General features: G+C 41.8%; 1 protein-coding gene across 1 annotated transcript; it reads right to left on the minus strand.

The window, feature by feature from the left end:
- Nucleotides 1-650: 650 nt before the first annotated feature.
- Nucleotides 651-16,567, minus strand: GATM (glycine amidinotransferase). Its single transcript, XM_040969684.1, has 9 exons — nt 16,414-16,567; nt 14,699-14,917; nt 8,598-8,793; nt 7,646-7,836; nt 6,154-6,291; nt 5,844-6,008; nt 5,107-5,170; nt 4,547-4,663; nt 651-1,822 (listed from the first exon to the last, which is right to left on the minus strand). The coding sequence occupies exons 1-9, from the start codon at nt 16,480-16,482 to the stop codon at nt 1,710-1,712; spliced, it is 1,272 nt and encodes a 423-aa protein (XP_040825618.1). The 5' UTR covers nt 16,483-16,567; the 3' UTR covers nt 651-1,709.
- Between the last annotated feature and the right edge of the window lie 7,473 nt (nt 16,568-24,040).

Here is a 24,040-nt window from a genome sequence, read left to right on the forward strand (position 1 = left end):
CTCTCCAACGGCTTACTCATCAGAGCTAGTTTTTCAGAGGATGCCCCAGGCAGGCTTGTCTTACAATACCGTACGCAGGGGACCAGACTACCATTATCAACCCTGCAAAGCTACAAGAAGCCAGCGGGAGCCAGAGTTCTGAACATACAACATACAAAGATGTGTATTCTTGGGTGGCAATTGCTCCACTTTTTCTACATCCCAGAGAGCCCCTAAACCATGCTATAAAAGCCTGGGCAAACTGCTTCCCAGGAGGCCAGTTTCTTTAGGAAAGTCTACCTCCCACACTGTCTCCTTGACTTTCACAGGAAAGAAAGCTTTGCTCTGAGCAATGCCTGCTGGAGTCTATTTAGTGACTCCCCAAGTGAGCCACACCCTAGTGTCTGCTAACAACTTCGTTCAGCAACTGGAGAACAGACTCTCCTTTCTGGGACACTGACTGGATTAATAATCCCTTATGCTCAGAAGATACTCAGATATTTTTCAATGAGTGGATTAACTGATAAACTGCAATCTGACATTGTTAAACATGTATAAACTCAAATGTGATGGTAGTCCAATCAGAATGTATCACTTAGTGATGTTGTAGCCAGCTTAATTCGCGTAAGGACATTCTATGCTATTCACATGGCAATAAAACCATCTCATTAGACAGTTTTCAGAATGTATTATTACAGATAAGCAATATGTGACTGCCCTGAGTTTAAATTTGTGATGAATTATGTTCAGAGAATTAGAATGTTGTCTCAAGAGCTACATTACTTGCACTAAAATAATTAGACTGACACCAAACTCTGCTAAAATCCAATCTGGAAAACAAACATTTATTAGCATAAAAATACATGTGCAGCATCCAACATTAAAATTATTTCACATCACATGTTGGTTTTACCCCCATTAGTTTTTTTTTTTAATGCTTTTAAACTCTATGCTTTAAAATAATTCGCACATCTGTAAACAAGATTACTAAAGATGCAATGTATCTATTAAAGAAATTTAGGGATGGAAACTCAAAGTTACATCTTATTGCACTAAACATTTCTGTAAAGATTTATAAAGAGAGAAAAAAGATTAAAATAGTTCACTTGAAATGAGGTAAGTAGTATGAAAATGCTTTTAGTTGCACTATTACAGTATTGAGATTAGAATATTAAAAACACTCATGGAAAATTCACTTCAGTGTTTGCTGTTCTAGGTTTATTTTTTAAAAACAAAAAATTAAAAATTCTTCATTAGAAAAAGAGACAGTTATCTAGTTCCATTTAGGATCTGTTTATGTTCAAAGTCTTTCTCTCTTCTAGAAAATAATATAAACATACATAAGTCTTCCAAAAAGAAAAAAAAATTAAGATTAGGACCAAAATTTCAAGCTGCCTTTTGGAAAGAAAATTAAAAACAGAGGTAGATGGTTAAATATTAGTGGCCAAGTTATTCAAGTGACTAATTTTTGTCTTGGTAAACATTCACCAAATTTTTACACGTGAAGCCAAATAGCAAACAACTTTAGGAGTGGAGAGTAATACCTAGAAGAAGTTATTTTCCTTATTTCAAAGAAAGGTAATAAAAGTAAACCAGGCTTAAGACCCCTGTTAAGAATATGATTGTTTAAAGCACTCTAGCTCATGCACTTTTTAAAGCAGTAGAACGAACCCTTTTCCTAAGCTTCCTGGCTGTATCTGAGGCCAAGCGACGAGCCCCTTCAGACCTGCTCAGTCAAAATAGGACTGGAGTGTGCCTCTGCGGCGGACATCACAGGTCCAGCAGTGGAAGCCTCCTCCCAGGGAATTGGCGTTACGAATGTTAACCTTAATGGTACTGATGCCTGCATTGAAAGAGACATGTGATCAGCAAGGTGGACTAACACCAAGATACCCATACAGAGAATAAGCCTACAGACCCGTCGGAACCCCGAGGCTCTAATCCTTAAAGCTACCCAACCCAGAATAGTCTTTTCTCTCTTTTTACCAACTGTATCTCATCTAGTCTGTTCGACTGTTAACATAAAATCTTCAAAAAAAGGAAACAGATATTTTGGCAGTTTTGTTCTACTGACTATTCATAAGTCAACAGACTGGATGAGCAGACAGGAATCTTTAAAAAGTTTATGGGAAATTCACCCTATGAAAAATTATGTATGAATCTGGGCATGGCATGGTAGCCTAGTGGTTAAAGTCCTCATCTTGCCTGTCCAGGATCCCATATGGGCACTGGTTCTAATCCCGGCATCCCCGCTTCCATCCAGCTCCATGCTGTGTCCTGGGAAAGCAGTCGAGGATGGCCCAAAGCCTTGGGACCCTGCACCCGTGTGGGAGATCCAGAGGAGGCTCTGGGCTCCTGGCTTTGGATCAGCTCAGGTCTGGCTGTTGCAGCTGTTTGGGGAGTAAACGGAAGGAAGATCTTCCTCTCTCTCTCTCCTCCTCTCTGTATAACTGACTTTCTAATAAATAAAAATCATGCATGAATCTAAAAAATTGCACTAAAACAAACTTACTTTTAATTTCAGTTAAACCATAAAGTTTCTAAATACCACTGCATATCTATAAATGTTCAAAAACATTAGTACTAAAATTACAATATTTAAAATATTTTTTCATACTGCTTATACCACATTAATCTGGCAGGAAAAACATAATTTAGCCTACCTGGAAAGCTGGCTTTACATGCTCATATAAGGAAAGTTTATTTGACTTGGGCTAACTTTACCAGGCCACCTTCAAGAAACAATGGAACAGATCTGGTAGTTCAATATCTGGGTTTTATGAATGTAGAAGTGTCAAAGCTCATCACTCAATTTATTTAATCTGAATGTAATGATGTAATGGCATGGTTGTGGCATGTATGGCAAACATGTGTTAGTATGATTTAAAGTCTATTTTCTCCCCTCCAGGAACTCATTATTTTGAGGGAGCAGGGAGTTGGAGAGTCACAAAGGGTCTGACTGGTATAATCAGGAAGACAGAAGTGGTGTGAACCACTCAGATAAACTTTCCTGAGCTTTAAAGAACACTAAGAAAAGAGTGTGGACAGAAGTAGGAAGTGCATTTGGGATAAGCGGTGGACTTTTAACCATGAGCATGTTCCCTGACAGAATTATGTTATATATCTATCTTATTCAGAAGGCTAGAGCCAACTTATCCCTGAATTGGACGGTATTCAGTTGCTTTGTTAAATTTGCCAGAACAGGTTCTCTGTGTCTAAAGGAACCTCAACTACTGAAATTAAAATTTTAAGGAAAATTATAAATCAAATAGCTGACATTTAATACTATTTTGTATTGAAAAACAACAAAATCTTAGCACACAATGAAACTGACCCCATGCAAAAAGTTTATCTATGAAAACTAGAACAAAGGTAACATAGCATGCGGTTAGAGTCATCCTGCTCAGTGGAAAAACCGAGAATCCAACTCTCTGAGAATTAATTAGGAAAGGATGTGTCAAGAGAGAAAAAAAAAATTCTTCTGGTTAGTACGCTTGAAATACAGGACATAGATTTTTCAAACAATTCTCAGTTTCAATCACTAAACTTGGCTTTGATACTCAGCATTACGTCAAGCATGTTAAATATGCACACATCCCTCCATGCTCTATGTAGCACCTCAAGTGAAAATCTTTTCTTCAATGCTTTTCTTAATGGTACCAGAATCACTGGTTTAAATTTTTTTTAAAGATTTACTTTATTTTTATTGGAAAGTCAGATATTCAGAGAGAAGAGACAGAGAGGAAGATCTTCCGTCCAATGATTCACTCCCCAAGTGACCACAATGACCAGAGCTGAGCCAATTCGAAGCCAGGAGCCAGAAGCCTCTTTCTGAGTCTCCCACACGGGTGCAGGGTCCCAAGGTTTTGGACCGTCCTTGACTGCTTTCCCAGACCACAAGCAGGGAGCTGAATGGGAAGTGGGGCTGCTGGGACTAGAACCGACGCCCATATGGATCCTGGGCAGGCAAGGTGAGGACTTTTGCCGCTAGGTCACTGTGCCAGGCCCTCTGGTTTAAATTTTTAATTTTGGGATAAGCAAGCCTCCACTCCAGTAAAACTCCATCCTACTCTTTAATCCAAAGGTGAATGATTCATTCTCATCTTCTACTGTATGTTACTACTTTGTTAACTGTGCTTATCACACATGCAAGTCACATCTGCTGCTTTTCCTTTCTAAGCCCTTTAAAATAACTGATGACAATTTAATTACTTCTCAAGGACCATCAACAATGTCTTATTTGGAGAAGGCGAGATCAATCTATTTGTTCATCGGACAATGCCTGGTTCTCCACACGCAGGGGCACCAAGGCGTTGGCTATATCATAGAAGACGGATAAACTCTTTGCTAAGGGGTTGCTCTACCAGCTTCGCGTGAATCTCTCATTTTTTTGTGGCCATGCTTGTTGAAAACAAACATATCGGCCACCTGTAAAACAACTTAGTGCCCCTAGAAGGTATAGAAATTGAATTAAATAAACCATAGATTAGGCCTAGGGTTTCATTTCTTCAGTTCTTATTATTTAATATTTTCTCTGATGACAACATGTTGCACGTATTGTACTTACCCAGCTTTTCAAACATCTTTTGGATAGGGACTTCATTGGCATCCACCATAACGCGCTTCTCATCCAGCATCAGGACGTTCATGGAAAGCCACTTGGAAGACATCCAGAGCGGGTGATCTAAAAATGCCGACAATGATTCAACCATGCTTACTCTCATTTTTATTTAAAGTAATGTACAAAGAAAAAATATATTTAAGTCATAGTTCAGTGATTTTTCCAGTTCACTTTCCACGTGGAAGCTTATTTTAATCTTAAAAAAATTGTATAAATGTCATTAAGCAATCCATATTCATACATATTTGGGTTTCTTCAGGTTTTCTTTAAAAGTCATATCTCACTTTCTATGATGTCATTTTATCCTTTCCTCCCACTCCCATCTTCTATGAGAGGAAGAGTTGCAAACCGAAGCTCCAGTGTAGCACTCTGCAGTCCCAAGCACTGCATTACTCCTTGCTGGGAAACATGTCCTGCAAATGGCTAATGTTTGGGTTACTCTCTATAGCGATCCTGGGTCACTGATAGAAGCATTTCAATCTCTAAGGACACATTAATAAACATACCATCTGGGATGACTGGTATGGGAGGGGTCACTATGGTCCATCCTGCTTTCTTGAAAAGATCAATCTGTAAGATACAAAAAGAAAAAAATCCAGATACACTTGCCATTCTTGGTTTCAGACAGTCCTTACTATGCAGAATTCTTCTTTGGAATTATCATCCCAAGGGTGTACTGTAGCACTGCAAACAACATAAAATCATTCACTGCCCAACTAGAAGGAGAGAGGGATGGGAAGAAACAGGAGGCAGTGGGTGGCAGGGAGAGGGCCGAGGCACTGCAGCTCCACTCCTCCCTGCAGGGTAAGGCTGCCTGACCCTGACCCCCTAGACAGGAAGACATGCACTGCCCGCTGGCATTGCCTTAGCTATGCAGCAGCCATTTTGTTTATAATTCGGCTACTGTGGAACCACCTCTGCAAGTTATGAGATAAAACCACTCTGATGAAAATATACACAATAAGCATAAACTTGAAGCTTCAACAACAGCGAGGAGCCAATGTCTGATTATATTACACTAATTATGCTAATAATGTACAGTTCTGATTGTTGGCGGTCTTATAATAAACACATCATAAACAAACACATCATAAACAATCCAATGTTCAGTAGTGATCATGTTGAACATTGTTGAATTTGCCCTTTAGAACTATTACGAACCGCAGAAGCATTTAAAATAAAAGTGGCAGCATCACTTAGTGGCTAGACTGCTGCTTTTGCACAGTCCCAAGCACCTTCTTACCTGGTGACACGGTCTGTCAGGGTTAGAAAGCACGAGACCAGGTCCAATGATGTTGAAGGTGGCATCGATGTGCATGGGATTGGGATCTTTAAAGGAGATGACATGGACTCTATAGTCTGGGGCCAGATGCCGACGCATCCACTCAATGCCCAGGAAGTTTGTAACCTGGAAATAAAAGGCAGACAATCTGTAAAGACCTGGCTCCACGTTTAGAAAAACCAAGAATACTTAGGATAAAAATTGTTTTAATTTAAAATAAGAAAAACAGTAATATAGTATGAAATTTCAGAGGTGGCTTTTTTTTTTCAACCTGGCTTCTCTGTACAAAAATATCTCTTCCAGCTCGAATGAAGTCAGCAGCATCAAAGCATGGCTCAAACTCAGTCGTCACAAACTTTCCCTGAGCAGCCAATTTGTGTCTGTCTTCCACAGAATGGATGGGATAATCCTAAATAGAACAAGAATGAACACACAGAATGTACTGAATGGTGCAAGAGAAAATTTGTTTTTATGAGACAATCATTTATAAGGCATATACTGCTAAGAAAATATTGTTACTGCTACTCAGCTCTACACTAAAATATGCATAGAATAGAAGCAGGTCTGGGCCAGTGTTGTGGTACACAGGCGTAAGCTGCCATCTGTGATGCTGGCAGCCCATACAGGCACCAGTTTGAGTCCCAGCTGCTCCACTTCCAATCCAGCTCCTTGCCAGTGCACATGAGAAAGCACCAAAGGATGCTAAAGTCCTTGGGCTCCTGTATCCACATGGGAAACAGAAGAAACTCTTGGCTCTTAGCTTGTGATGGTTGGGATGGGCCTATCTCTGGCTGTTGTGGCCATTTGGGGCACAAACCAGTAAATGGAAGATCTTCTCTCCCTATCTCTCCCCTCTCTTTCTGTAACTCTGCCTTTCAAAAATAAATGCATAAATGTTTTTTAAAAGTATTAAAGAAAAAAAAAAGAGAAAAGAGATGGGTCCATGATAAAGAAGCCACAAAAGAAAAATACACTGCAAGGGTATTACAAATTCAGGGAAATGGAATCAAAAGATTAGCTTATTTTTGGTGCAAACATAGAAAAAAACATATATAGGAGTATATAACAACTCCCTGATACGTAGAAACAAGTGGGACAGGGAAGTAGTTCATTTTGAAAATACCCTATGACCTATACATGCCCTATAAAGTACCTTCAGTATTCAAGGTCAATAGGATGAAATCATTCTCTCCGTTTAGAAAAGGCATTTGGTCTTGAGCCTAATTCATACCATAAAATGAGAGTCATGCTTCCTTTGCCAAACTTCAACAAGTGTGGTGAAATTAATTCATTATTTACTTCTGTCTAGATGGAAATTTTGATTTTTGAAGTTTTTCTCTAAACGAACAAATGGGAAGTGATTTAACAAGCGAACTATCTTTTATTTTTCTGTGAGTAGGTTATTTTTCTAAAAGGAGAGAACAGACTTCAGCCTAGTGAGTTCTGTCCCATTGGGAAGCTCTGTGCCCTTGGCTGTTTTCCCATGGAATGGAATGCTACCACACCCTTGCAAGCGAGCTTTGAAGAATAAACTTGACTGCAGTTGTATTGAAGAACAAATCCCAGCATCAGGCACAGGTAAACATTAAATCACTGTTGGCTATTATTTTTAACATCATTATCAGATGATCATTTACTCTTTTATTATAAGCTTAGGTAAAGCTCTGTTTTTGAACATGCAGAAACACACATGATATCAGAAAATCTCTTTGTGAATTATTTAGAAAAGTTAGTACTAAACCTGTACAATGAGAGGGACTTACCTGGTCATACAGCTCATCAGCCATTGTGGGCTTAGGAGCTGCAGTCCACTTGGCACCACGATGAAAATAGTCTTTGATAATTGATCGGTATGCTCGGTACTCAAAAAAGCGTGCACGCCACGCCATAGGAGCCTCAATAATCTCATTTCCCACAACTATCAGGATGTCCCGGGGCATGGCACCATACAAACCTATTAGACCAGAAAGTTCCAGGCAACTTCAATAATGAAATATAAAAATCTTCAAGATAGCCAAGTTGATGTAACATGATCTTAGATGGTTTTTTTTTTTTTTTTGGTAAATAATATTACTTGGATATGTGTGTATAATTATAATATAAAATGGGGGAAAGTATCATAGTAAATGGACATGATTTCTATACAGGAGTAAGGAAACCAAGCAAAAAAGGCAAAGAAACAAAAAATAAAGCAATATTATTAGTAATTCGCAAAGATCTTGATCTACCAAGCCTTCACCATCTGTAAGCTCATTTCTTGAGATACAGGAATAGATTTCTTTAGGCACCTATCAGTTATCACAAGACAAAAACTGAGTCAAGGACCATTCTAGAACTACAAATTAGAACACAACTCTCAGGCAAGGAATAGTCATGGAATAATGTCAGAAATAAAATAGAAATGTCTCTAGTCCCTCTTAATATCTGATCTTGAGGGAAATTAGGTGGAATCCACTACTGTCACAGAAGGAAAAAACACAAAGCTCAGGGGAAACTGCTTCTTTCAAAGAGAATCCATCAGATTTACAAGGAAGTTTAGAATGTGTGTCTTTTAACCGTACTAAAAGGAATTGTACAATCCCAAATGATCCTTAAAGTTTTGAAAGATTAGCAAAGCAAAGGATTCCCCAAGAAACCATCAGAGCTTTCTCTTCATACATTAAGAAAGAAACTGAAATCAAGATACCGGCAGTTGAGTTATCCCACATTACTCACCAGTAGATTCAAAATCAGGAGTTTTGTATTTCAATGACCAGTCAATGGGGTCAGGTCTTTTCACAGTCACTCCTTCCATTTTCAAAATATTGCACATTTCTTCAATTTCACTAACAGCCTTTTTCAAATGATCTTTGGGAAAATAATGACCTCCATTCTTCTGGTAAAATGTCCAGTACTTTTCATATGTGTTGGCCTAGAAGCAGAAAACGGAATGAAATATTTAAAGGAGAAAACCACAGTTCGTGGTTAGGTTCACAAGAGATAAACAACTCTGTATAATGAAGTTTAACATTTAGAAGGTCTCCTGGCTAAGAACAACTATAAAATGTGGGTTTTAAAAAAATCTAAGTCAAGGCTGGTATTGTGGGATAGCAAGTTAAGCATCCCTCTGTGACACCATGCTGGTATTCTCACATGAGTAGGTTTCCGTTCTGACTGCTGTACTTCTAACTCTCTTCTAACGTGCCTTGAAAAGCAGAAGATGGCCCAAGTGCTCGGGCCCTTGCACCCATGTGGGAGATCCCGAAGAAGCTCCTGGCCTAGCTCCAGCCATTGGGACCATTTGGAGAATGAACCAGCAGATATAAAATTCTGTGTGTGTGTGTCTCCTCCTCTAACTTTGCCTTTCAAATAAATTTTTTGTTAAAAAGTCCTCAAAAAAAAAAACCCACAAATCCTAAAAATCTAGAAAATGCCAGATTTGAATTATTTTACAAATGTCTAAGTCTCAGTCAATTTAAAGAAAGACATTGGGAAATGAGTGTGATGCAACTTATAATTTATCAAGATAATAAAGCAGAACTTTAATCAGAGAATATACTCTCTAAAAGTGTTTGACCTTCAACAAAACAATTTACAATTATATATTTATTTAAATATATATTTGTTTTTATTGCAAAGTCAGATATACTCAGAGGAGGAGAGAGATAGAGAGGAAGATCCTCATCCGTTGATTCACTCCCCAAGCAGCCACAACAGCCGGAGTGGAGCTGATCCGAAGCCAGGAGCCCAGATCTCTTCCAGGTCTCCCACATGGGTTGCAGGGTCCCAAGGCTTTGGGCTGTCCTCAACTGTTTTCCCAGGCCACAAGCAGGGAGCTGGATGAGAAGCGGGGCTGCTGGGATTAGAACTAGTTCCAAAGAGATTTCAGCGCGTACAAGGCGAGGACTTCAGCCGCTAAGCTTTGGCACTGGCGCCATTTTACAGTTATATTTTAAGTTAAAAAAGCATTTGAAACAAGTTGTTTTAAAGTTCTTTGCATCTTTGATTAGTTGACCAACTTGGGGTCCTTATCTTATCCAATATGAGGGCTTCTATTAGAAATCAGATCATTTCTGAGGGGGTAAAACTGGATCATGGGCTCAGTGTATGGGAACATGTGTACTTTAGCTGGGAGGTCTCTCATGTGGTGCTCTAGATAATGCTAACTAGGAGAGAAAGAGGATACGTACACATTTATTTCCTAGACAAGGAAAGAGGCTGCAGGAGTCACATGCTCACTTACCACCTTGATCAGAAGGACCAGAACGCAACTGTTGCTCTGACTCCTTCTCTGACAATGTGCCTAACACACAAAGGGATGAGGCTACATTCCATAGGTGTGAACATTTTTAACTAATGTGCAACATCTTGTGAAAATAGCATCACTGAACACAGTTCAGGTTGTTCCCAATGGTATTTTACTCTTTATTCCCAAAGGCTATCTTTTCTAGTTGCCATATCTCTGTTTCCATTGTCACCTCAGGTTGATAAAATGTGGAAGACATTAAGGATATTAAGGCAGATTTACCTCTTGTTAGATCATTATTTAGATTTACATAGATTGGGCTAGGACCCAAGCTGGAAGATAAGAAAAACTGAAAAACAGATCTTTAGAAAGCAATAAAGATGCTGGGGAAACTCTAAAAGGGAGTTGGTAAGCTAAGATCTGCAGTTGAAACAATCCGTGTGTGTGTGTGAATAATGTTTTATGTGATCACCAATATATGCATTTGCTTACACATGGTCTATGGCTGCTTTTGTCCTACAACAGGAAGGCTGAAAGTTAAATAGTCACAACAGAGACCCAGGGCCCGCAAGGTCTGAAATCAATTATTACTTAGCTCTATGTGGGAAAAATTTGCTGATGTCTATCGAGAATCATTAACTTGTCCTTGCTGTTAAATATCTATAGTCAAGCAGTGTCTGGCTTGTGAAAAATATCAGCCTGAAATCTCCAACTATGTTTTAAAACCAACGTATTCCTTCAAAAAACAATTAAAATCCAATTGTATTCACTCCTAGTGATTTCTGCAGCACCAACCAGAAAGAGAAAGTAATAATGACTCTTTATATTCTGTTCAGCACATCCTGGGTATTACCCATCCATTCACCACTTCGCGCTTTTCATGCCAGGCACATCTCTCCCACTCTGCGGAGGGACAAGAAGCCTTTGAGAATTTAACACTGGGTTATAACAGATGAGATTGTGTTGTCCTGCCAGACTCATTCCAAAGTGTCCTGCGTGACTATTTGTACAAAGCGAAGTTTGCGCTGATAAATAAAAATTCCCAAGGGAAAGAGTTATTTGAACAAGTGTTAGGTCTTTTTTTTTTTTTCCTGATACAGTTTATAGTCTGGCAAGGAAATGATCAGAGTAAATTGTATTTTCCAAGAGATAGTTGGAAATTGTTTACACTTTCGTAATAACCTAGCTCATGGGTTAGTAATGATTTATTGGGCATCTGTGAGGTAATAAGCACTAAATTATATGCTTAGCATATGATGTTTTTAATAATCCGTGGCAGAAATACAGCATTCCTAGAAACAACATAGTCTTTCAGAGCCTGAAATTCTTTATAGGATTTGCCAGGTGAATTTTTGCACACTGTCTTTGGAAAGCTAAGAAATGTCAACAGAAACTTACTTTATTTATCTAGTGGAGACACATGTTACATTAGCCTTGATTAATCTTATATTTTGCAAAAGGTCCTTTTTCAAGGGCTTTGTGAAAAGTAAAGTAAAAAAAAAAAAAGACGAGAACAAAATGAAAAGCACACATTGTAGAGCAAACATTCAACATGCTTCATAAGATAAACCTCCATGAGGGCTTTCGGGTGTTACAACATGAGGCTACCTCACCTGGGACACCCACATCCCATATCAGAGTGCCAGTCCTGGGCTCTGCTTTTGATTCAGCTCCCTATTAATGCGCCCATGAAGGTGGCAGATGATGGACCCTATACCTGGACCCCTGCTACCCATGAGAAACCCAGATGGTTCTGGATTCCACACTTCAGCCAAGCCCAGTCGTGATGTCTCTTCCTTGTTCTCCATCATGCCACCCTTTCTAATGAGTTAGTTAATCAAATTTTTAAAAAATTGTGCTTCCTGACAACGATGGTCCTCACCTCTCTAGCATCCATATCTTCCAATATATCATATGTCCTAATTGCCATTAACTAGCTTACTACATTATTTTCTAGCTATTCTGCAATCAATTAATATATCTGTGTCACTCTTCTATATTAGAAGGCAAAGTTCTGGCTTCCGGGTGCCATGCATGTTTTACATTTACTTTCTCCTCCCTTAATAGATAGTTTAACATAAAGCATAAAATAGAAAAAAAATATTAAATTAATGCCATTAATGAGACTAATACAATCATTACTAGAATTCTAGTGTATTTTGGTAATGTAACTGGCAAATTGGAGCCATGCAATGAGTTGTAGATTGTTCTTTAAAATATTTAACAGACAACATTTGCCCTTCATATTTAATTATTTTAGGTAGAGAGCAAAACTCTTAATTATTGTCATTTTACTGAGGCCCAGACATTTCTGCAATCTTGCACAATTTCTGAAATCTTATACAAGATCAAACAGCTGATCACCAGAGACTAGTTACCAAGCTTTTGTCAAATGTTTAATGCATCTGTCTCCAAACTTCAGCATGGTATACTTTTCACAAGTCCATGAACAACAAAGTCTGAAGTAATAAATCAAGTGACAAAGAACTCAGCACAATGTTTAAGATTCCTGATTCCATAAGATCACATGGTACAAAAGTCAATCATTTTAAAGACAAGTAAAAGGATAAATTTCTGCCTGAGTATGAACTTCAACTTCACCCACTTAAAATGGTTAGGGGGCAGGACAACTTCTTCTCAAAAGATATAGAAAAATCATGCCTTTAAAAAACATGTATGCGATATGTAAACTATTTTGCTCATCAAATCTCAAATATCGCACTTAGACGAAATCATTACTTGCTCTATTGCCTTGTCTGCCAGGTCTAACTATGAAGCCCTTGAACACTCAGCCCTTGAACCCCATAGCTCTCTTGGCACTTTAACTGCCCTGCCAGCTGGTGGTCATAAAATACTTGGCCTTCATTTCTCTGTGAATACCACATCTCTCTAAATAGAAAGGAGGTTCTTTCATGTTAACATCTCTGGAGTCCTGGTCTATGGTAGGCAATGTTTCAGATGACAACAAAAATGCATTGATAGAAATTATTTCCCCAATCCATACTGCAAATAAAAATGTAAATATTTTGGGGCCAGTGAGTTATACAACCACCTATAGCATTGGCATCCCTGGTTAGAGTGGGCTGCTCCACTTCCTGTCCAGCTCCTTGATAATGCACCTGGGAAAGCAGTGGAAGATGGCCCAACTGCTCGGACCCCTGCACCCAGATGAGAGACAGGAAGAAGCTCCTGGTCTGGCTTCAGTCTAGCGGTTGCAAGCAATTGGGGAGTGAACTAGCAGATTGAAAAGCAATTTCTCTCTCTCTAGTTAAAGAAAAAAAATTAAAATTCAGGAATAACTAAGCATACTGGAAATATATTTGGCACCCATTATAAATGGGAACTTCGACTTTGTTTGCAAATGTGCAGGAAGCTCCCTTAGATAAGGGATCCTGATACATCAGCCCATCATAGCCCGAGACGTAAGATTCCTATGGATAAAGAATTTGACCAGTTTCGTTTTGTTTTAAAGGAACATTTACTTTTTGTCAGAGAAATTCTGGCAGGCTCTGCGAAAACTGTCACTGGAGTCATATGGCTGCAGACAACAGGAATCAGAATTAAAGAGGCTGAGGTGGGGGCAAAGACATGGCACCTGTCAGGGAACAGTGAGGAGTTTGGTCACTTGCATAGTTGTCTTACAAACTCTTTTGAAAATCAGAGTGTACTACTAAAGGACAGAGGGAATGAACATCTGCTAACCTGTCACACTAACATATTGCTAAGAAGAGCCAATGACTTGCAATGCAGACTCCTGGAAACGCAGACAACGGCCGGACTGTGGAGGCTCTTGAATACCAGTACACTGGCCCAAGCCAAGGGTGGGTGGGAGTTGCAGGAGAAGTGATGGGACTGATGAGTAGCATGATCACTGAGAGCGGCCAGAAGGTGGCCGCAGTGAATGAGGGAGAGCAGTTAGTGAACTACAAGAGTTTAACGAACGAGATCCAAGGCAGTCCAAGGAAGCAGCAGAGGCGGGTGGAAGCAAGATTCATTCTGGTAAAACATCTATTGTATCTTGGAGAATGAATGTGGACGATGTGACTGAAGGATGAATCAAGGATGATTCTTCACTATTTGAGCTTGATTCAATGAAAATGCCAAAAATTAAAAGAATGAACAAAGCTCCAGGTGAGTGGGGTGGCTGGCAACTGAATTCTGAGATCCTTTAGCAAAATCCACCTGAGGCGTTTTACACATCATGCGGATGATGTTCAGGAAAGAAATCTAGACTGAGGAGGTGGAGGCTGAGGCTGTGAGCATGGGTAAGAGAAGGGGGCCAGAAGCAATGTTCTGTTCAACCCCAACCTTGTTGGACTGTGACGGAATATCCTAGGAACTGTGAGAGGACTGCTATTTTCAGACAGGGTCCCTGAGACTGTACGGCCAGCCTTAGTAAAGAAGAAATGATAATTTAAGCAAATAGTGTCGAGTACCACAGAGATGAAGATAACATTAACCTCTCTCGGGTGAGAAGGCGCAGGATAGTAAGCTAAAGAGAACATGGTTAGGGAGGAGAGGAGAACAGAGGCCGCACTACAGGAGGGCAGGAGGGAACCCACCTCCCCACCCAGGCATGTCCTTGCTTTACCTTCACCTCCACTGTAAACGGTGGAACGCAGGCATTCTCTGCTCTGCCCACTATCACTTCCTCCAGTGGGTCCCATTCATTGTAAGAGGAGACAGGGCAGTCCTTGGGCAGAGGATCCGCGGCCTTGTCGTCAGCTGCACAGGAATTCTGGGAGGAAGCTGTAGCTGCCTGGGTGCTCTGGAAGGTTCGCTGCACCCATCCTGTCAGGGTTCTTCCAAGCTTCCAAGAACAACAACAACAACAACACAACACATTATTGTGCAGCCCCATATAGCACTTGGGAGGAGAAAGTAGAGATGGTGTGAAAACCCAGCAGAACAGGGTCGGACATGTGGAGTCCCCAGCAAAGGGCAAGCCAATGGTGCAAAGGTCATGGATGAGTTTCCACTTTCTTCTTTAGGTGTCTATTGTCTTTTTCTGCTGTAACTCCCCAGAAGATTTCTGTCTCGGGTGACCCTATACCCTCATGCAGGCCATAGAAGAGGTTTTTGTAAGCAAGCTTTCCCCAAGTTTCTAGCAACTTTTCTAAGAAAAACCATGGAGAGGTGCTCCACAGCTCTCTGCCCGGTTCTGCTGAGGGGAGAGCCTCCTCCACCTTTTACGATCAAAGGTTACCAATATTAGGCCTCTTTTTAAAAAGCATTAGCTTTCACCAGTGGGAATGTGGAAGCAGTTGCACACTAGGGCCCAGTCCTTCAGAAAAAAAAAAAAAATCTGTTTCAAGCTAAGAAATCTTCTTCTCTTCCAGTCACTTCACATTCTTTGGCACTGAGAGTGACCGACTGTCATGTGGTGTGTTTCAACAGATGGGCCACAAGCCAAACTGAGGTTCAACCAGGCACAAATCTAAACTCAAAAAGGAGAACTGGGACTTGCAAAAAGCCTCTTAAAACCATGGGACCTGTAAAAGGTAGGGCATGGAGAGTCTTGCAACCCAGCGAACACACTTCAACAACCCAAATTTCTGCATGCTGTTCAATAGCCATAGATAGGGAAAAAGAGGGCCACAGCACTGGAGCCCAAAGCCAAAGGGAGAGTGACAGGTGTTCCGAAGCCAGTTGGTGGGGGAGCCAGAATCCTGGAGCTATTCCTGTCCTGGGAGTAAGGGAGGGTCTGCAGGCTCAAGAAGCTAACATCCCAGAGAGGCAGAGGGTGGGGCCGGCCATAGACTCTAGGCCAGGGCTGGATTCGCTCCAACTCCACTAAGGACTGCAGGGCTCCATGTGGCAGTCGGGTCAGCCTGCACCCTTAGCCTCTTCTCCATTCACCCCACTTGCGCTTTCCCCCAAAAGCTTACCCAGAGCACTGAACCCTAACAACATCACACTTTCAAGAGGAGTCTCCGGCACTGCATTCCCTTTCCCTGTGCTGGAAGCTGCCCCATGAAGAAGGGCGGAGCCCCCTTGAGCTGCCGAGGCACAAAATGCACTGGACAACCATGCTTTTCCACCCTCTGCACGGGGCAGGGCCGTAACGCACGCCAGCCTGCCCAGGGAGAGCGGGGGCTCGGGGTGGGGAGATGGTCAAATTCCCGGCAGCCGGCATAGGCTCTGGAAGTTCTGACTCTAACCGGGGGCCAGAAAAGGCCTTTAGGCCATTCTGGCTGGCGAAAGCGAGGGAACCAAGCGGGACTGAGTGGGAGCGGCGCTCCTCTCCGCGCGCAGAGCTGAGCAAGGGGAAAGAAGAGCCGCCGGACGAGGGGGTGGCGCACGCACCCGAGACGCGATGTAGTGCACCGCTTCGGCGCCGCGGCTCCCGCCGCGCAGACACCGCACCCGCAGCATCGCTCAGGTCCGGCTGGTCCACGAGCGGAATGTTCCCGGCGCACGGCCTCGTCAGCCCAAGCGTCCCGAGAGCGCGACCGAAGCGAGTGTGCGGGCGCGCGCCGCCCACGGCCTTATGTAGGCGCGCCCCGCCCCGGTCGGCCCCCGCCGCCCCATTGGCTGTGGCGAACAGGTGGCGGACCCGGCCGAGAGATCGCGGGGCCGCCCCGAATTTGGAACTGACCCGGGTAAAGTCTCACAGCTTGCCCTTTTTTAGTTTGTTAGTGCGCTGACGCTTCTTCTCCCTGCCGCGAGGTCTACTGGTGTCTCAGGCAAGGGGAGACGCGACTTCCGACCGAGGACTCTGTGGGGTGCATCAATTTCCGCATATTTCTGCACATATATGAGGGTAATTGAAAAGTTTCTGGAAGTGGTGTTCAAAGATAGGTTTATTTTGGTACAAAGATAAACAAAAATCCAGACATAGTGTTTTTCTTTCATAATATGCATTTTCTTGAAATTATTCAAGACCCCTGATATTGCTTTAAATGGATGTTGGTGAAATCAAATATGCAAAGAATTGGGTGCGAGTATTTTAAATTCACATATGCGAATTGACTCAACACCCTCCGTTTAGCTGCCTCAACTGTCAATTCAGTTTACACTCAATAAATTATATTCACTACCACCAACATGCCTGTCTTTGGAGGAGCTTTGAGATTTGCTTGGACGTCAGTCGATAGTGTAATAAATCGAATCCACCCTTCTGAAATAGTTATCATTTTAATATAACTGGACCCATATAGATACTCAGTCCACACTTTTAAAAAAAATGAAACCATGTGTGTAACATGTCTGGCTTCACCTCACAGCTCTGACCCATTATAGGGCTCAATTAATACATTTTAATTTAGTTTAAAAACTATTTTCCTTCTACCAAAAATAGCAGCTATGTACTGCGTGTTTACGTGCCAGATAAGAGAGCCATCTATGAGGTATTTTTACAGTAACCTTATTTAGGTGAAAGAAAATTGAACTTTACAGAACTGTGCAAAATTAAACAGCCGCCGGGCCCGGCGCGGTGGCGCAGTGCTTAAGGTCCTCGCCTTGCACGCCCAGGATCCCATATGGGCGCCGGTTCTATCCCAGCAGCCCCGCTTCCCTTCCAGCTCCCTGCCTGTGGCCCGGGAAAACAGTCCAGGACAGCCCAAAGCTTTGGGACCCTGCACCCGCGTGGAAGCTGGGAACCAGGAGCCTCCTCCGGGTCTCCCACGCGGGTTGACTCAGCCCAAATGGTCCCACTATCCAACCCATACTCATGCCAGTGGTTGCCACCACCTATCTAGTCAGGTCCACCCTCCCCGCCCCCCAGCCCTGGTTCTCCTGCCCACTGGTGGGAGATGCAGCCCATTAGAGAGGCCCACAGTTTCCCTACTAGGCCTATTCCCAGCCCCAGATCTTGTACTTTCCAGGTGGTTCTGGAGTTTAGCTTGACAGGATCTGCCTCTAGTCCCAGCACTTGCCAGCTGATGCTGTGGCAAAGCCCGAGCAACCTGCACTTACTCTGGCTCATGCAAGCACCAGTGGATACAGTCACTAGGCCCAGCCTGGCTCTCTCTCTAAACCAGATCACATGTAGGCCAACAGGTGTTATAGCCCTGCCTAGCCTGGTCTGTTCCTGGGCCCAGTTCTCACTCAATAGCAGGAGCAGTGGCTCAGCAGGGACTCATGCTGGTGAGTGCTGCAGCCTAGTCCAGCCTAGACTGCCCTAAGAATAGTTCTTAAAATACACTACTAATTTATCTGTACGTGTAAGGGCCTGGCACAATAGCCTATTGGCTTAAGTCCTCACCTTGCATGTGCCAGGATCCCATATGGACCCAGTTTGTGTCCTGGATGCTCTACTTCCCTTCCTGCTCCCTGCTTGTGGCCTGGGAAAGCAGTCAAGGATGGCCCAAAACCTTGGACCCTGAACCCATGTGGGAGAGAATGCTTGAGAGTTTTAAAACGTAATGTAGGACAATTCTTATAATACTAAGAGAAAAAGAACAACCTATGAAATAGCATATATAGTATCTCAAACATGTAGAATACTGGAAGGGTCTTTAAAAAGTTCACAAAAATGCATATTATGATAAACTTTTTGTGGATTTCATTTTTTCCACCAAAATAAACATATATTTTTAATTCCATTTTCCCATGAACTTTCTGAAATCTCTTTGTATGTACATACACAATCTTTAAAAAATTCACCAAAAATTTATTAGAGGCTATCTTTAGATGGAGATGTGATAAGTAACCTTAATATTTCTCTAGATTTTCTGCAACTTGTGTCTATTTTTTCTTAAGATTCATTATTTTATTGAAAAGGAAAATGTACAGAGAAAAGGAAACACAGAGAGAAAGATCTTTCATCCGCTGATTCATCCACAAGTAGCTGCAATGATTGAAGCTGAGTTGATCTGAAGCCAAGAACCAGGAGCTGCTTCTGGGTCTCCCAAGCAGGTGCAGGATTCTGAGGTTTTGGGCCATCCTCACCTGCTATCCCAGGCCACAGGCAAGGAGCTGGAAGGGAAGCAGAGCAGCTAGGATACAAACCAGCTCCCGCCGCTGGCACATGCAAGGAGAGGAATTAGGCATTAGGCTACCATGCTGGGCCCTTGTGCATATTTTCTATGAGATATTTTATATTTATAGTCAGGAAAAAAGCCCTATATAAATGACATTTTTAACTTTTTCTTTTAAGAGAAGTAAAAGGTCCTTTGTCTGCTTAGTAAGAACTTTTGTTATCGCGGATATTTTTCTTTGTAGCTCTGCCCCAAGAAAACTGTAGACACAGCTCTGGGAGAAAACCTCCCACAGCCACCTGGCTCCTTTCTTGTCCACACATTGGTAATCTGGCAAAACAAGGAGATTAGCGTGGGAAGGCACCCCTGCCTGCTTCTCTATCGTACCCTCTGCCTGCCTCTCACAGGTCTGTGTTTGCTATTTTACCCTTGTCTGACTCACTTGTTGCCGGCAATGAATTTTCCATAATTATCATCCCAGAAAAAGCGACTTCTCCAGGTTAGCTCTTAGAGATAGAGAAGTGATATTTGCCAGTGTTCCACACCCCTCTCAAGTATGCCTGTGTCTTGGACAACATGCCAGGGGAAAGCTCTTCTCCACCAGTGATCATTTGAGCAGCAAAACTTCCTCCACAGTCACATTCTCCCTGTGGAAGAAAGACCAGTCAAAATAGAATTACTCTGAATTGGCAAGCAAAGAGTTAACATTTTTGAGCCAAATTTTAATGCTTAATGTCTGCTTTTACCATATAATTCAGAATTTAAAAAGCAAAACTGAGGGCCCGGCACGGTGGCGCAAGTGGTTAAGGTCCTCTCCTTGCACGCCCGGGATCCCATATGGGCGCCGGTTCTAATCCCGGCAGCCCCACTTCCCTTCCAGCTCCCTGCCTGTGGCCTGCCTGTGGCCTGGGAAAGCAGTCGAGGACTGGCTTCGGATTGGCATAGTATCGGCCCGTTGCGCTCACTTGGGGAGTGAATCATCGGATGGAAGATCTTCCTCTCTGTCTCTCCTCTCTGTATATCCGCCTTTCCAATGAAAAAATAATAAAAATAAATCTTTAAAAAAATAAAAAAATAAAAAGCAAAACTGAAAACTGAGATATAGTGTAAGACATAAGCAGAAATATTCAACTGTGAGATGGAAAGCAGTGATCTGAGAGGCGTGAGTTTTTATGAAGGCCTGATTTAGAAATGGCAGGTGATGGCAGCCAACAGGTTCCCTTTTCTAGAAAGTTATGTTGTTCATGTGACAGCAATTAATTCATCTCAGGGGACAGATTTCACGCATAGCAACATTCCCAAGAGAGGATATCTGCAACATGAGCCACTCGAGCTTTTCTGGCCTGGCCCCCTAGTAATCAAATTTCTCACTCAGCAGATGATTTATTGCTGAGAAAATCCAGTAATTTCCGAATTTTCATACACAGCCAATTAAACGTTTACTACTACAGGATGAAGTCTTCACAGACTGATTAAACAGTACTCTTTCTAGCTACTTGTACTTTCTCATGTTCAACGCCCGTCCAACCTCTCCAGGCAGAATGAAGCCATTCTCTCAGAATAACAGCATGTCTTGTTAATACCTCTTTAATAGCACTTTTCACCCAGCTGTCGCAGCTTGTTTGCAGGCATGTCTCTTTCACCACGCTGAGACCTCTGGAGGACAAGAACTACAGCTCCTGCACCTGCCACCATGACAGTCACTTAGTAAATGGTGGTGGAATTAATTGCTTAGCTAGCTTTTTTTTTTTCTCCTTAGAATTGGTATTATACTTTAAAATAACATTCAAAATATTTGAGGGGCAGGTATTTGGCTATGATTAAGATGCAGATTAAGACATTTATGTCTCATATTAGAGTACCTGAGTTCAACTCCTGGCTCCAGCCTTTGAGAACATCTCCTTGGCAGATCTTACGAGGCGGCAACTATTGGCTCAAACAACTGCATCCTGGCCACTCACCGGTAGAACTGAATTGAGCTCCCATGTCTTCTGTGGAGTATTTGAAGAGTTAACCAGTTTATGGGTGCTCTCATTCTCTGTCTCTCCAGTAAATAATTAAAATGTAAATGAAGTTCAAAATATTCAGGGGAAGGGCTGGTATTGTGTTGCATTGGGTTAAGCCACAGTTTGTGGCTCTAGCATTCTGTGTTGGAATGCAGTGTTGTGTGCTAGTTGGTTTACTTCTGACCCAGTTCCCTACTAATGTACCTGGGAAAGCCTATTAGTGCTGTGGCTCTCTGCTCCATGTGGGAGACCCAGATGGAGTTCTGTGCTCCTGTCTTTGGTGTGGACCAGGCCCAGCTGTTGCAGTCATCTGGGGAGTGAATCAGCAGACAGGTGACGTATGTCTCCTATCTGTCTGTCACTCTGCCTTTCAAACAAATAAATATTTTTTTAAAGTTTTAACAATTCAAGAGGGCCACATTTATATAAATTAGAAAATATGGGAGAGTCTTCATTTTGTATGGGAAAAACATGACCCAGAAAAGCTAAACAAAACATCCAGATCCACTAAATTCTGCTGAGTTTAACCCACAATGCAAGTCTCTTTTCGCGAGTGAAATAAAGTTTAGGTAAATGAACTTCGATTTTATTCTCTGGGAATTAAAATCTGTTATCTTTATTTCATACGCTGGGAATTCAAATCTGCAGACTTTTATCTTTCAGGTTTGGTAAAACAGTGTGAAAGGGCTCATGAGAAATTTTATTGTCTGTTTTTGGAGGTTTATGAAAAAGTTTCAAACAGTGCATAAAGTCCCTGTATGTTTCTCTCGTTGTGTCAGTTTCCCTTAATGTGATCATCTTAAAAGGCCATGCTACCTTTCCCAAATCTAAAGAACCAACACTGCGACTGATTATTAAGTAAACTTCAGATTTTCTCTGGGTTTTATCAGGTTTTATAGTACTATCCCATTTTTCTGTTTCAGGATCCAAGATGCCGGCATATATTTAGCTGTAATGTTTTCTGATTTTCTCTGCTCTGTGACAGTGCCTTGACCTTTGGGTTTTAGAGCCTTGACAATTTCTGAGCAGTACTCATCAGGTATTTTGTAGACTGTTTTTCAGTTTGAGTCTGTTTGTCTTTCTCTCTAGGCTGGTGTTGTGGTCTTTGGGAAAGAATCCTGCAAGGGTAAGGTGCCCTTCTCATTGCATCATATCAGGAGGGGTGCGATAATAGCACACTGATGTGTTGACTCTGATCATGTGGTTAAGGAAGTGTGTGCCAGGCTTCTCTGTTGTGAAGTTAGTGTTTTTCCCTTTCAGCTTCATTCTTTGGAGGTGAGTCACCAAGAACTGAAAGAGGAGAAAGGTTTATCTACATTTATCATTTGGAATCCTTCTGTACGTGGGATTTATCTCTTTCCCTCATATTTATTTATGGAAATGTTAATTTAGAAAATAATGGCAATTTTTGAATTTGTGGGAATTATAAGACAGTGAATTTTAGCAGCTATCAAATTATAGGGCAGGTGTTGTGGTATAGAAAATTGAACCAATGCTTGTGACATGCTCATCCCATAATAGCGTAGCTTCCTTCAAGTACCAGTTATTCAGCTTCTGATCCAGCTTCCTGCTAATGCATCCTGGACTACAGCACACGATGGTCCAAATAATTGGCTCTCTATCTGCTACCTGAAATCACGTAAGACCTGATTTCAGCCTGCCGCAGCTCAACATGATTTCAAAGAGTGAACCCAGGAATGAAAGATATCTCTTTCTCTCCTTCCCTCTCTCTGTCTTTCCTTCTCTATACCATGCCTTTCAAATTAATAAATATCATTTTTAAAAATTAGCATATGGTGTTGGACTAGGAGTTTGAGAGATGAAAACTTCTTACGGTGCACCATCATGGCTGAGACACTTCCTATCAAACTTTTCAGATAAAGATTATCCTTTAATCACTGAAAGCATTTTAATAAACTCCCATTTTATGGCTGACTTTCTAAGATGAATAAAATACTTTTTATTTTCCCAAAGAGTATATCCTGACCATAATTAAGCCTTTTTTACAAAAATTGATCACTATACTGAAATTCAGAACCTTATACTGAAATTATGTTTGAAATTAATGATCTGGGCCCGGCGCGGTGGCGCAGTGGTTAAGGTCCTCCCCTTGCACGTCCGGGATCCCATATGGGCGCCGGTTCTATCCCGGCAGCCCCGCTTCACTTCCAGCTCCCTGCTTGTGGCCTGGGAAAGCAGTTGAGGACGGCCCAAAGCTTTGGGACCCTGCACCCATGTGGGAGACCCGGAGGAGGCTCCTGGCTTCGGATTGGCATAGTATCGGCCGTTGCACTCACTTGGGGAGTGAATCATCGGATGGAAGATCTTCCTCTCTGTCTCTCCTCTCTGTATATCTGTCTTTCCAATAAAATAATAATAATAATAATAATAATAAATCTTAAAAAAAAAGAAATTAATGATCTTCAGGATTTCTTCCAAGTTTTTATGCCCTAACAACTATCACACAAAATTAATGAAGTTATATAAGTTGTTTTGATTTACAGCTTTTACTTTGGGAATGGTACCACCAGTGGTCTCGGCTAAGCTTGTGGCTTCTCTGTTTGTCCCTCTCCCCTCTTCCCCCAGATGCAGGAAAAAATTAAAAAAAAAAAAAAAAAGAATGTGGAAATGGTGATCTCACCCACCGACCTGTAGCCCTTGACCCTTATCACCCTAATCAACTATCATCAAAAATAAATATAATTGATTTTTAAAAAAACAAAGAAGCAGTAGATGTCCATTCAGATACATTCAGGGCAGAGCACAAGAGTCACTGGGGAGCTTGTTAAATTCTGAGTTAGATTCTAACTCGGGCCTAATGTTCTAAGCTGCTTCTTTTAAAAAAGATTTATTGATTTTATTTGAAATGCAGAGTTATAACAAAGAAAAATGGAGAGACAGAAGGAGGTTGTGCACATGCTGGTTCCCTCCCCAGATGAGTGCAATGGCTGGAGCTGGGCCGGTCCAAAGCCAGAAGCCAGGAACTTGGTCAAAAACTGCCATGCG

This window comes from Ochotona curzoniae, unplaced genomic scaffold (genome assembly GCF_017591425.1).
Source record: "Ochotona curzoniae isolate NIBS_2020 unplaced genomic scaffold, NIBS_Ocur_1.0 scaffold_4701, whole genome shotgun sequence".
NCBI classification, from domain to species: Eukaryota; Metazoa; Chordata; class Mammalia; order Lagomorpha; family Ochotonidae; genus Ochotona; species Ochotona curzoniae.